Here is a 12,734-nt window from a genome sequence, read left to right as displayed (position 1 = left end):
TGCGATTTGTACATCCTGTACTCCGTATCGTTGGTCACTGACCTGTAATACTTAACATTGTTGGAAGGGAGCCTCATGTTTTGGATACACTATTGTGCTGATAAGGACAAATTGCATTTGAGGATCACTCGCACGGGCGATGTCTTTGACCTATCAAAATGTTAGGGCATTCCGCTTCCTTGTGGAGAAAACCAATCAACTCCTTGTATTGAACAAAATAGGCGGATACTTTTTCACGAGGAGGACAGGTTGGTGAGGTTGGCAGAAATCGTTTAGCGTGTAAGCTACGGTAGTGTATTGCAAAGCTAACGGTAACTGCAATTTTTAGACCCAACGTGTAAGGTCTATCTTTGACATTAAGAATGGATATAAGTTAACAATGACTGGGGAGAAAAAGAAGAAAAAGCGGCTGAACCGCAGCATTCTTCTGGCCAAGAAAATTATTATAAAAGATGGAGGCAGTGTGAGTTAAATATTTATTTCTCTATGCTAGAGAGAGCCTGTCAGCTAGGATAACACTAGTGCGTCTACTGCTTGTGTTTAGCCCAGAACCTTATTTAGCTGATAGCGTTAGTAGCATAGTAGAGCTAGCTTAATTGGTTTGGCTGGGTCCGTTGGTTTTAGGTAGTTTGTTCACTGAGAATTTCGTTTGCTTGCTATGTTGGCTGCAACGTATTAATTAAACGGCTGTCAACACTTTGGACAACTAATAAAACCGCTATTTAAAACACATGTTATACGCTAAGTTTTCTAAGATTAATCGTAACGGTACCGACTTACTGGTTAGAAATTTAGCACGATGGCTAAGTTGGCTAGTAGTAGCTGGTAATTGCTCGATTCAGCTAGCAGTAATATTAGCGGCTGTTTGTCAACGTTACACAGGTTAGCTAATTAGCCATTTGTTTTGCTCCGTGTTTCGACTGTATGTTAGGGCCGTTATGCGAGGTGAGGGGGCAGTCTTAAATGACTTATTCGCTATTACTCTACAGTTGCCTTTTCCCGTCGAATTACAGTTCATTTCTCGGAAAGCCTTCAGTAACAGATGCTCAGGAAAGGAAGTGAGGTCCAGTGTAACGAGACACATACTCTGTCAGGGTGTGTTACTTTACAGGACTCCTTACCTTCTTCGGTTATTTCTACCGGTTTCCCCGTTATTTGTCGGCTTGGCACTGTGAGATAGACAGATGTATGGTCAGCAGACGAAACAGCTTTTGTTTTCAGTGCCGGTGGTGTCATTTATTGTTATGTTTATCAATGGACTTGGCGTGCCCACCTGCCCACCTGCCCACTGCCAGTTTTACAAATGAGTCAAAATCTGATGTGTACGAGGCAATTTAAATCACCCCCGCTAAACACAGGGAACCATACTGTCAACATAAACCGGTCAATATGTGGTGGGCACTATTCAGTGTAGAATACCTCTCCTTACCAGACACCCATACTGTCCTGTGTGACACGGTTTCTGACACTGTTGTTTGGCAAGTGTTGGCTCATCACAAATTATTTTTGTTTATATCAAGAATTATTGAATTTCTCCTTGGAGAATAAAAAAAAAAACCTGTTGTAATTCTATTTATGCTGATCAAAGTCGGGTAGCACATAGTCCACTGTCAGTACTTGGTAAATGCTTAACTTGTCACCTGTCAGGGCCAAAGAAGCCATAAGTGACACTGTTCCCTTAAAGACAGAGAGGCATTGTTATTGAAAGTTTCATAGCTTTAGGGGGCAATATAAATATATATTTATCCTGTGTCCTGTCATGACTTCTTCTAGAGTGAATGTCAAAGTTTTTACATCTCTGTTAAGGTCTTCCAGGTACAGGTGCTTGTTTTTTTTTCCCTCTGAAAGCGACTTAGGAAAGAACATTTTGCTTGATAAAGCCTGTTAAGATTTCATAATCTGCTGTACTAAACTGCCTGTATGTAATGGCAGGAGGTGTTTATTCTGCTCAGACATGTGCCAAAACCCAGTCTCTTTTCCCTCTTCAACCCATTTCAGCTTTTCTGGAGTCCCCTATACCTCACATACTTCCACCCTCTCAGAAATCGTCAACATTTAGCACACTCATTCATTCTCCCCTTTTCACAGAATTCTCCTTAGAGGATTCTCCCTGTTTCAGCCAGAGTTTTTACACATGTTAGCCTACTTTTGATTTATTTTTTAAAGCGATAGATTCTGTTGGTTACCAGTAACTGCTGTCTTGGTCCCCCCCCCCGTTGGTTAGCCTGTATTGTGTTATCTTAACCATGAATTAGTTTACATGTAGAGTTACTGAGGGATAACTGATCACGCTATCAAAGTTGAACAGACTTGTGTAGTTCAGACTGGGTGGAGCTCTTATCTCGAGACAGCAACTGGTTGTAAAATGACACAGATTTTTTAAAAAAAAAATTTTTAAACTGGTCAGTGTACTGGCTTTTCCCTTGTTTCATGTTTCTTCTATTAAAAGTCTCTTGTCCTTTCAACTCCCCCTTTTATCTCACATTGCATCTCTCTCATTATCTGCTGGTTGGGTGTTAATTCAATAATTAATGACAGACTCTACTCTCTCTCTCTGTGTTCAGCCTCAGGGGATCGGTGAGCCCAGTGTGTACCATGCGGTGGTGGTCATTTTCTTGGAGTTTTTCGCCTGGGGCCTTCTCACTACACCGATGCTCACGGTAAACCACACGACTGTTTCACTTCCTTTATCTGATCTGCAGAGCCACAGCTACGTTACCAAGAACTCTGACATGAATGTTTGTATTCACGCGCACGCCCCTCCATCCTCTATTGTATCCACAACAAGGGAATGACTTTTTACATTGCCTGGAATCGTACAGCTCCACAAACAAGTATGAATAATTGAATCCTAATCAAATGGAGAGCCTTGATGACACACTCTGTTTTAATTGATGGGAAACACTGTGTTGTTGGGGGCTTTTGAGATACTAATGGACTGAGAGACATATTAAAAGGACATCAAAGAGTGTATTGTTGAAACATGGCCTGTTTAATTCAAATGTGAGGGTGGTGCCAGACTACATAGCACGTGTGCACACAGATGAACTGTTACAGTGCCTGTGTTTGAGACTGCAGATAAGCACTGCTGTGTTCTGCTTAATTCTGACAAATATAGTATTGTGTTCTCAGCAGGGTCCTTATAGTCATCCTTGTTTTTTTGTCCATCCGTACAGGGGTCAAACTATTGTGCCACTTGCTTCCTACTTCCAGCAGTGTAGCTTTTACAGCGAGTTTACATCCGTTTCACTTTATGCAGACGGAATGCAGTTGCCAGCTCTCCAATGTAATCTGCTGTTTCAAATTGCATTAATAGCGGGTGTTCCTTTTTACGGCAGATGTGTTTACATGCACACTTTGTTTTGGCGGTTTGTCGCCATCTCCATTAGGGTGGAAGATTTGCACATTGACTGATCTGTAGAGTTGAAACGGAGCTTCATGTTGGTTAGGGTGGAAGATTTGCATATTGACTGTTCTGTAGAGTTGAAATGGCGCTTCAGTTTGGCTGTTCTTTGATGAGCAGTTGCGGGCACTGTGACAAATCAGCTTCATTGCACCATTGAGCATCACCTGCAAACCGTGCTGCCAGCTAAAGACGCGCTTTATCCCTCTTCAAATAATGCCACTGTGTATTTTATTTCAGCGTGTCCTACAAACTGAGTGTAGGATCAAATTAACGCAGCAGGTGATACATATTTCTTACAGGCTGGGCTTTTACACCCCCCATTGTTTAGACATGATGTCATTCTCTTTACTCCATTTCTAACTCTTTCAGCAGTTTGTACTGAATTTGATATCAGTACACACAGAATGCTGAAATACGTATTACAGCATACAATACGTTATAATTCAGTTTCATCATACTTAACTGTATATGCTTCATGATTAAGTCTATAATATGTGCCACATGTGGCCTGATATTCCTGCGTGTGATTTTGCTCATTTTCTATTTGTCCTTCAGCAAATGCTTTAGGAGCTCTTCAGTGAGCTTTCTGAGCCCCTGTGTGGTGTACATTATAAAGTCACTGTGTAGCAGCATAGAACTTACAGTGACAAGAGGTCCAATCAAATGCAAGTGGTCGTGCTCTCCTAGTCATCTGTGTAGTTGTGGGTTTTCTTGCACAAATAGTGGTTTCACGGGTTTGTGGTCATGACATCGCACCTTGATGATGTGCAAGTTACTATGTGAAAAGATGTAGTGGTTGGTTTGATATACAGGCCAAATGCCAGAAGTGTTAGCCTCACTCACTTAGACGGTTTGTGGTGTGAGAAGGACAATAATGAGATTTCACTGCTAGATAGACCTGCAATGTGAGGGAGAAAAATCTGATCTATGCATTAATATTTAATAATGCTAATGCACTTGTTTTAGAAATGCCCAGTCAGAATTACAAGTGTTGTCATTAAGGTGATTGTCACCCTCCCATGTCTGTATCAGGAATAATGCACTCTTTTTTTTTTTTTTTTTTTTAGTGTTTGTTTTTGGAGTTCTTGAAAAAGGAAACTCTGTACAATGCGATTTGAACTGCTCCTAGTCTCAGTTTCCTTTTGGGGGAAACCAGCCCTGAGAGTGTGATAGAAGTGCTGTGACAGGGAAGCTTTTACTGAACACAAGAGCAGAAGTATTACATCATCATAGATCATTTTATGGCCCGATTATGCTTTTGGGAGCGACGTTGTTTAGAACAGGTCGTATTACGGCGTTAGTCGGTCGTTCCCCTGAAAGTACTTTTGCCCAGTGTCTCAGGGAGATAATTGACCTGTTCCAGTTAATGATTAGCCACTCCTAGAGCTTCCAACGTCAAACTACGCGAGAGGTTTAGGATTATCTAAGAATTAGTGTGAGTCTTATATGTGTTGGATGAGGTTGTTTGTCATACTTTTTTTTTTTAACATGAGGTTACTTCTTAAAGTTGCAAACTGTAAAATATTCTCTCTGTATTGTGTTGTGCATTATTGAGAGTTGATTTCTGTGTTTGTCTTTAAGCAGGAAAAGAGTCAGAAGTGTTCTGTCATCCTGTCTCATCAAAAGTGTGAGCCAGGGAAGGCTCAGGCTGATGACACTGTCTGAGAGTTAGATTAGTTGAGAACTGAATATTGTTAAATTAAAATCTAATGGGAATCATATCCCTTTTTTTTAAGTGTAACGTGGCAAAAACCCCCAAAAAAGAATTAAATCCGAAACATATCACAAAATCATTACACAGAACAAGAGAGATGGATGGATGGATGGATGGATAGATAGATAGAGTCTTTATTGTCCTTTTTTCCAGGACCTTTGTTGTCACAGTCTGTACAGTGCCTCACTTAAATACATTGGTTATGTAAATACATACACGAAAATATACACATTTATACTGAGAAACACATTTATACTAGATACAGCCACAGTTTAGTCTCCTCTGCCATAGCATCACTAAACAAAACATCCCGGCGACTGTTGTGTAACGGTACTATATACGTGTGTATATGTGTACAAACATATGTGTATATACATTTGGGGGGACAAGACACAACAACAGGACAACTACCATACAGTTTCTACATCAGGATGTGTCCTGACAAAGCAATATCAATAGGTTTGAAGTCACATGGTGTGAATTCTGTCCTTGACCATCTACCAAGTAGGACAACTGGACGGAACTCTTGATTCTGTTACTGCTTATTTCAGTCCCAAACTGCAGAGAGAGCTGGAACAAGTTACTGTCAGTATCTGACAAAAAGGCAGATTTTATCAAGTGGATGTGAAGTGTTGCCAGATACTGAGGGGAGTATGTAAAGAATTTGTTGTGTGAAGATGGACAGAGTAAGGGGGGTTTTGAGAAACCAGGAATGTGGAAAATTTAACCCGATTTGAATGTGCAGAATTGCAGTTCACAACATTGTCCATTCAAACTGTTAGTGCTTACTCCCCCTTATGATGATGAAGCCTAATCTGATACATCTTGTACTGACAGAGCTTAGTGCAGCCTTGGTTCCCATGCTCACACTGTTTGTTCATGTTTAACGTATGACACTGTACAGAGCTGCGTCACCTGTTGTTCTCATATTTGCCTTCAGGTCGCTCTTTGGAATGCCGGAGAGAGCATCATGTTTGTCGTTTAACAATTACTGTTTAACAGCAGGGGGCTAAAGTTGTACATGTAAGGGGTTAATTTGTGTTTCTGTCCGCAGGTGTTACATCAGACATTCCCCCAGCACACATTCCTGATGAATGGGCTTATTCACGGTGTCAAGGTGAGAACATGACCCTCTCTTTCTTCCATGTTCTCTCACGGTGTGAGATAAGGTCCTGCTCTCTAGCTCTCCCAAAGGTGATGTGTTTATTCTTGATAGGCACCACTGGAACAACCGAGAAGGCCTTGTGGTGTGCCTGTACTAATGTGTTTGAGTGAGCATATGATCAGGGGGACATTAGTGTATACAGCATTGTTCCGTTGTATGATGGTGCTGTAGTTCTTCGTTTCTCACTGTGCAGGTCTGCTTCAGTGTGGTTCGTTGGTTAATTGTGGTAAACCCTAACTTTCTCTCTCAGGGCTTGCTGTCATTCCTCAGCGCTCCGTTGATTGGAGCTCTGTCAGACGTGTGGGGCCGCAAGTCGTTTCTGCTGCTCACTGTGTTCTTCACCTGTGCACCCATCCCCCTCATGAAGATAAGCCCGTGGTGAGTCTTCTACCCCCGGAACAGCTGGGCCTGTTCAGCCACCCTGTATTCCAGTGGACACAAGGTGGAAATGTGTCTTATCTGCATGTACTGACCTGCCATGTTTGAGACAGACGGATCGGAGAAACTGCCAACTGCTGATGCAGTCTGAATGCTTTAGGCGTTTGAATGGGTTGACTTTAAAAAGTCCAGTACTCAAGTTTGTTTTGGTTGATTCAACAATGTAGCATCTTGCCAAAGAGTTTCAAAGTTATCTTGATTTCAGGCACTCAGTTTCGTTGAGTGCCTTTGCAGTGACCAGTGTAGCCAGACGGTATCTGAAAAGACAAGCATGGCACAGTAACCAGAGCATGTGGCTTGCCCTTTCCACACACTGACTGAACCGCCTGCAGCTCCTTCACACTGATTCATTTAACACTGCTTAAATTTCCATAATTTGGTATTCAGAGAGCTGAATCAGAAGAAATATGGATCCGGCTCTCGCGCTAACGGCACGTCGAGATTTTACTGATTGACCGCTTCTCTGACCTTGTAGGTGGTACTTTGCAGTCATCTCCATGTCTGGAGTGTTTGCCGTCACCTTCTCTGTGATCTTCGCGTACGTGGCAGATATCACACAGGAGCACGAGAGGAGCACAGCGTACGGCCTGGTGAGAGAAGACCGCCATTTCTCAAGTATTGTTCTTACGCGTGTCTTGCTGACTGCCAGCTACAAAGGTCAGGCTGTGTTAGGAACATCTAGAAAATTGTAGATCGACCACTGACCTCACCGTTAATTAATCACGCTCGGCGTGTCTGTTATTAACCCGCTGTCATTGTTACTGTCAGTTAAAGTGCTGTAGCTTTTTTTCCCCAAATTAAAAAAAAAAGAAGAATTGGGAGAGAGAGGCTTTTTTTTCTCCTTACTGTACAGTGTGCACTGGGTCATGACGCTGTGTTCGTGTCATTGAATGAATAATCTGAGCGGTAGTCACATTCCTCCTCAGGTGTCAGCCACGTTTGCAGCAAGCCTGGTGACAAGTCCAGCCATCGGGGCGTACCTGTCTGTCACCTACAACGACACGCTGGTGGTGATCCTGGCCACGGCCATCGCACTGCTGGACATCTGCTTCATCCTGGTGGCGGTGCCTGAGTCTCTGCCTGAGAAGATGAGGCCGGCGTCTTGGGGAGCCCCCATATCCTGGGAACAGGCCGACCCCTTTGCTGTGAGTGCAAATGTTTCTGTCATAGAGATTTGTCCAAAGTCTACAAGGTTAAAAAAAAAAAAAAAAAGCCTGTAGATGTGTCTAGGTGTCAGATGTATTTTGGCATGTTTGTAATAACAACATTAAGCTGAATTCTTTTTTCAACGAAGCCAGACTATTTTTTGTGAAGCATGATTTTATTGACTAAAGCAGCTTATACGGTTTCTGAGGACTGATCCGGTTAGTGAAAATGAAGAGTTACATGGATAGAAAAGTGAAAAGTGAATATGAAAAGTGAATATGTGGATCTTTTGTCAGGTATACACACAGGTGCATGTTTAATCTGAGCTTGCTCTGCTGTAAAAATAATTTTCTGTCTGTCTGTCTGTCTGTGTCTCAGTCTCTGCGTAAAGTGGGTCAGGATTCCACGGTCCTCCTCATTTGTATAACAGTCTTCCTGTCGTACCTGCCTGAAGCCGGCCAGTACTCCAGCTTTTTCCTCTATCTCAGACAGGTAGTGCTACGTTACCACTACAAGCCACACCTTTCACTAACAAGATTATCAAAGGTCACAGGTTTTAGTCCTCAGTTAAAAAAAAAAAAAAAGAAAAGAAAAAAGCCATTTAGTCTGGATTCGGTGTTATTTGGTTTATTTAAAGGTGTCTGTAGTGTCTCGCGGTACATTTATGTCACTCACTTCTCGTCGTTTTTTAATCAGTTTCGTGACATGGTCGGTCAGATAAGAAAGGTCTTGAAAGTGACAGCCGTACCCGTGTTGGCCTTGATTTGGAGCAGTTAATTTAAACAAACCGGCTGCTGTGTTTTGCTACTCATCCCTATAAGTAATAGTGAAAGCACTGCTCCCTTAGAGTAAACAGAGTGTGTTGAGTTGAATATAAGAAACAGGTCAAGCCTGTCTAACTTCATCTTTTTCTTTAATAAACTTAGTAAGAAAGCTTAGGATAAATGTTGTTTAAAAATAGTGATTGGAATAGTTAACCATTTACGGAAAAAGTATTATTAAATCAAAAGAGATATCTTGCCTCTCTGAGTATTATTTTCAGTAACAGTGCAAATGGCGGATGCTGAACAGTAATACATAATGGCTGCACATACACTGGGGAAACCTTCACCTGCTTGCTCTGAAGAACTGCCCCTGTCTTATGTCCGCTTTTGTCTCTCTCTCTCTCTCTCTTTTGAAATGTAACATATGTGTGGCATGCATGTCAGTTGACCTCTTCCATGGTGTCGTCCTCAAACAAAAAATGTCCTTTGCTTTCATCTTCCAGGTCATTGGATTCTCCTCGGAGACTGTTGCTGCCTTCATTGCAGTGGTGGGAATTCTCTCCATCTTGGCTCAGGTTAGTGTTGCATTTGGCCACCTGCCAAGCTGCTAACTACAAGTTTGTGTGTTCTACAGATATTTAAATAGTGCACAGTACACTGTGTGTACCCCGTTGTGTTAATCACTTCACTCACTGAGCTAGACTTATCTTCAGTGATGTTGGGAGAGTTGTTGGAAAGTAAATTAAAAAAAAGTGAGAGAAGGAATGGTGAGAAATGAGTCTGATTTTTTTTTTTTTGATTGAATATTTTTCCATCTCTCCCCTCTGCAGACGGTGGTGCTGGGGATTCTGATGCGGTCCATAGGGAATAAGAATACCATCTTGCTGGGCCTTGGTTTTCAGATCTTGCAGCTGGCCTGGTATGGCTTTGGCTCCCAGCCCTGGTGAGTGAGTGAATTGCTGGTACAGTCCATGCTTAAAGAGATACTCCAGTCCCACCACTAGAGGGCAATAGTGGTTTTTATATTACTGCTGTCCCTCTCTACTGCACTAAGCAATGAAAAGAGCAGGGCCTGTTTTATTGTTTTGTCCGATGAGATTTGTGTAATGGATCTCACAGTGCCGCTATGATTCTTTATTTTGTTTCAGTTTTTAATTAATTGAAATGATTCATTTGTATGAAACCAGAGATTCATATTTATATGTCATTATATAACAACTGTAGTATTGCAACGTTGAATTGAGATTCTGTGTGACAGTTATTGTTAGTCTCTTGCCCTGAGGTTTGGTCAGAAAGCACAAACTGATACTACCTGAGCTCTGACTGATTTTTGGATTGTCTTCTGAAGTAGAACAGACCAAGAGATGTTGACCAGTTTCTTTGTTTACATATGTCATGTCACATTACTGTTATACAAATCTCCTCCTTTCCAGAATCCATTCTTCTCAATCACAGTCTCACTCAGAAATCAAAGTATATTGTTAAACGGCATCAATGAAGTACAGTTACCTTTCTACAAACTAAATGTTTCAGATTTCTCCGTGTTTAGGTGTTTAGATTTGGGGAGAGCAGATGACCAGGTTCAGTAACTGCTGAATGGTTTTGTCCTCTTACAGGATGATGTGGGCAGCAGGAGCAGTGGCTGCTATGTCCAGCATCACCTTCCCAGCAATCAGTGCCATAGTGTCACGCAACGCTGACCCTGACCAGCAAGGTGAGAGAGTCACTCACAGCACCTTATAGTTTTGTTTATACCCAGTGTGTGTGTGTGTGCGTGTAATTGTGTCTGTGTGTGAGAGAGATTGAGTGATTTTGAGAAGGAGAGTGAATGTAACGAATGTGACAGATATCCATGGGTTTTCCGTGCAGGTGTGGTACAGGGCATGATCACAGGAATCCGTGGACTGTGTAACGGACTGGGACCAGCGCTCTATGGTTTTGTCTTCAACCTGTTCCACGTAGAACTTAATGAGCTCTCTCCCGAAAGTCAGGACAAGGGCACCAAACCCAACATGGCCAACCCCACTGATGAGGTGAGTGTCAGGTGTCAGGTGGAAGGAAGGTCTGGATTAGAAGTAGACTAGAGATGTTGGTTAGACAGTTGTGTGACAGCGTGGCTCCCTGGTCAGAGCTGTCATTGTTCCGTACTAGTTCAACCCTGAGCTTCTGGGCAGTGTTTCTTAATTAACTGACTTAAACTTAATTGACTGTAACAGCTGAAGAAGGCTATGATCAGTCTCCTAAAGCTTCCAGCTGGCAGTTTGACATGTGTGGAAACATTATGGAGAAACGGACGTGCACTCGAGACAAAATCTGTAAAGATCTTTTTCAAGACTTGCTTCAGATCTGACCAGAGCTGCTAAATAGAACAGGTCACTGCGGATGGGCTGACACTGTAGTAACTGATCACAGGTGCACAATACAATGGTCCCTACACAGTGATCTCCAGAGTAAAGTAGACAAAAGCAGGCCTTCTCTGTTGGCAAAAACATGTGAAAGAAAATGTAGTTGTGCCTGAAGCTGTTTGGAACAAAGTACTTTGGGCTGATAAAACAAAAACTGATGTGTACAGCCACAACCACATGAGATGCATTTGGAGCAAAGTGGTGAAACATTTGGAGAACAGAACACCATGCCAACCATTAAGCAGCGGGATGACTGTGTTTCGCCTTTGGGGTTTTGTGGCAAAATTCAAAAAGATATCAGTAAATTCTAAAAACTAATGTTCCAGAGTTAGTCAAGAAATTCAAGCTGAAAAGAGGTTTCTTGTGTCAGCCAGACGGCAATCCAAGACATGCCTCATAAATCAACCACAGAGTGCTTACAGAAACAAACGATGACGGCTATGGATACATTGCCATAGGCCCCAGATTTAAATATTATTGACAATCAGTGAGAGGGCTTCAAGCATGCGGTAAATTTTAGAATACCCAAGAATATCTCTCACCTAGAGAATTTTTGCAAGGAACAGTTGGAGAAAAAGCATGAATAGAACACCTCTGCTGACTGCACAGTGCGTTCCAAAGCTGTTACATCTGCCTAAGGATGTACAGCTAAATTTGATCTGACAGCTTTTTTTTTCTTTTTTTTTTAACCTGTGACATGTAGCCCAAATTTTGTGCACAACTCTAAACAAAATAAGCCCCTTGTCCGTTTACCCAACCATGATTTAGATTTCCCCTCTTTCTCTCTCTCTCTCTCTCTCTCTCTCTCTCTGTCTCTCCATCTCTCCATCCAGAGTGCCATCATCCCTGGACCTCCATTTCTGTTTGGAGCGTGCTCAGTGCTGCTGTCTCTGCTGGTGGCGCTCTTCATTCCTGAACACAACGGGCTGAGCCTGCGGCCCGGCAGCTATAAGAAGCACAACAACGGGGCTCAGAGCCACGCCCACAGTCCTCAGGGAGGGCCGGGCGAGGCCAAGGAACCTCTTCTGGAGGACAGTAGCGTATAACCCCTGTAGAGGAGGGGCACGGACTCTGGAAGGAAAAAAAAAAACCCAGAAAAAACCCCCAGCTCTCCTCCCCCACCTGCCATACGTGAGCAGTGCACCCTCCTCAGAGTCTTAAGAGGACCCCCCCCCCCCCCCCCCTTCCCGCGTAGTGCTTTGGGAGCTCCTACAGTATGTCCCGACCGGCTGCTGTGAGGACGTGACAGGGTAGTGGGTAAGTTGTAGGGGCTGTGGGGAGACGGGGACTGGGGGGAGGGGGGGGGGGGAGGCGGTGTAGGTGTGTTACCTGGAGCTGCCCCTGGACCCTGTGAACCAGGGAATGGACAAAATAGGCTGTTGATGCTTGTGCAGTGACAAAAAAAAAAAAAAAAAAAAAGCAAGCACACACTCACCTGATCGAGTCTTGGTGAAGGTTATATCTTGATTTTTACTAAGATTTGTATAGGGTTATTTTTTGGTTTGTTTGTTTGTTTGTTTTTTGCTCGTTTTATGACATCGATGTTCTTTCTCCAAAGAGGACACAGTAACAGTAACAGTGGGGAACTCTTCTGTAGTGACCAGCTACGAACTAACATCTTTTTTTCGTTGTTGTTGTGGCTTTTTGTTGTAATATTGGAAGAGGAACAGAGGGGCTTGTGTGGATGAACCCTGTG

At 42.8% G+C, this 12,734-nt stretch overlaps 1 protein-coding gene across 2 annotated transcripts; it reads left to right on the top strand.

The window, feature by feature from the left end:
• The first annotated feature begins 296 nt into the window (after positions 1-296).
• On the top strand, positions 297-12,734 carry mfsd14a2 (major facilitator superfamily domain containing 14A2). 2 transcript variants are annotated; one of them, XM_030774546.1, is made up of 12 exons: positions 297-463; positions 2,565-2,660; positions 6,175-6,237; positions 6,536-6,663; positions 7,199-7,313; positions 7,650-7,868; positions 8,248-8,361; positions 9,137-9,208; positions 9,464-9,576; positions 10,250-10,347; positions 10,503-10,666; positions 11,872-12,734. In XM_030774546.1, exons 1-12 carry the CDS (start codon positions 380-382, stop codon positions 12,082-12,084), a joined length of 1,479 nt encoding a protein of 492 aa, XP_030630406.1. In that variant the 5' UTR covers positions 297-379; the 3' UTR covers positions 12,085-12,734. The 2 variants fall into 2 exon arrangements, with proteins under 2 accessions (XP_030630406.1, XP_030630407.1); XM_030774547.1 differs by having other exon boundaries at positions 10,503-10,677; positions 11,874-12,734.

The sequence above is a fragment of the Chanos chanos genome, chromosome 5 (assembly GCF_902362185.1).
Source record: "Chanos chanos chromosome 5, fChaCha1.1, whole genome shotgun sequence".
Taxonomy (NCBI): domain Eukaryota; kingdom Metazoa; phylum Chordata; class Actinopteri; order Gonorynchiformes; family Chanidae; genus Chanos; species Chanos chanos.
Note: the sequence above shows the minus strand (reverse complement) of the source record. Positions and strands in the feature narration are given on the sequence as shown.

Coding starts and splice junctions, on each gene's coding strand:
- mfsd14a2 (XM_030774547.1), top strand. CDS start 380: ATGACTGGGGAGAAAAAGAAGAAAAAGCGGCTGAACCGCAGCATTCTT. Junction 7,869..8,247: donor AACAGGCCGACCCCTTTGCT/GTGAGTGCAAAT, acceptor TCTGTGTCTCAG/TCTCTGCGTAAAGTGGGTCA. Junction 9,577..10,249: donor GGCTTTGGCTCCCAGCCCTG/GTGAGTGAGTGA, acceptor GTCCTCTTACAG/GATGATGTGGGCAGCAGGAG.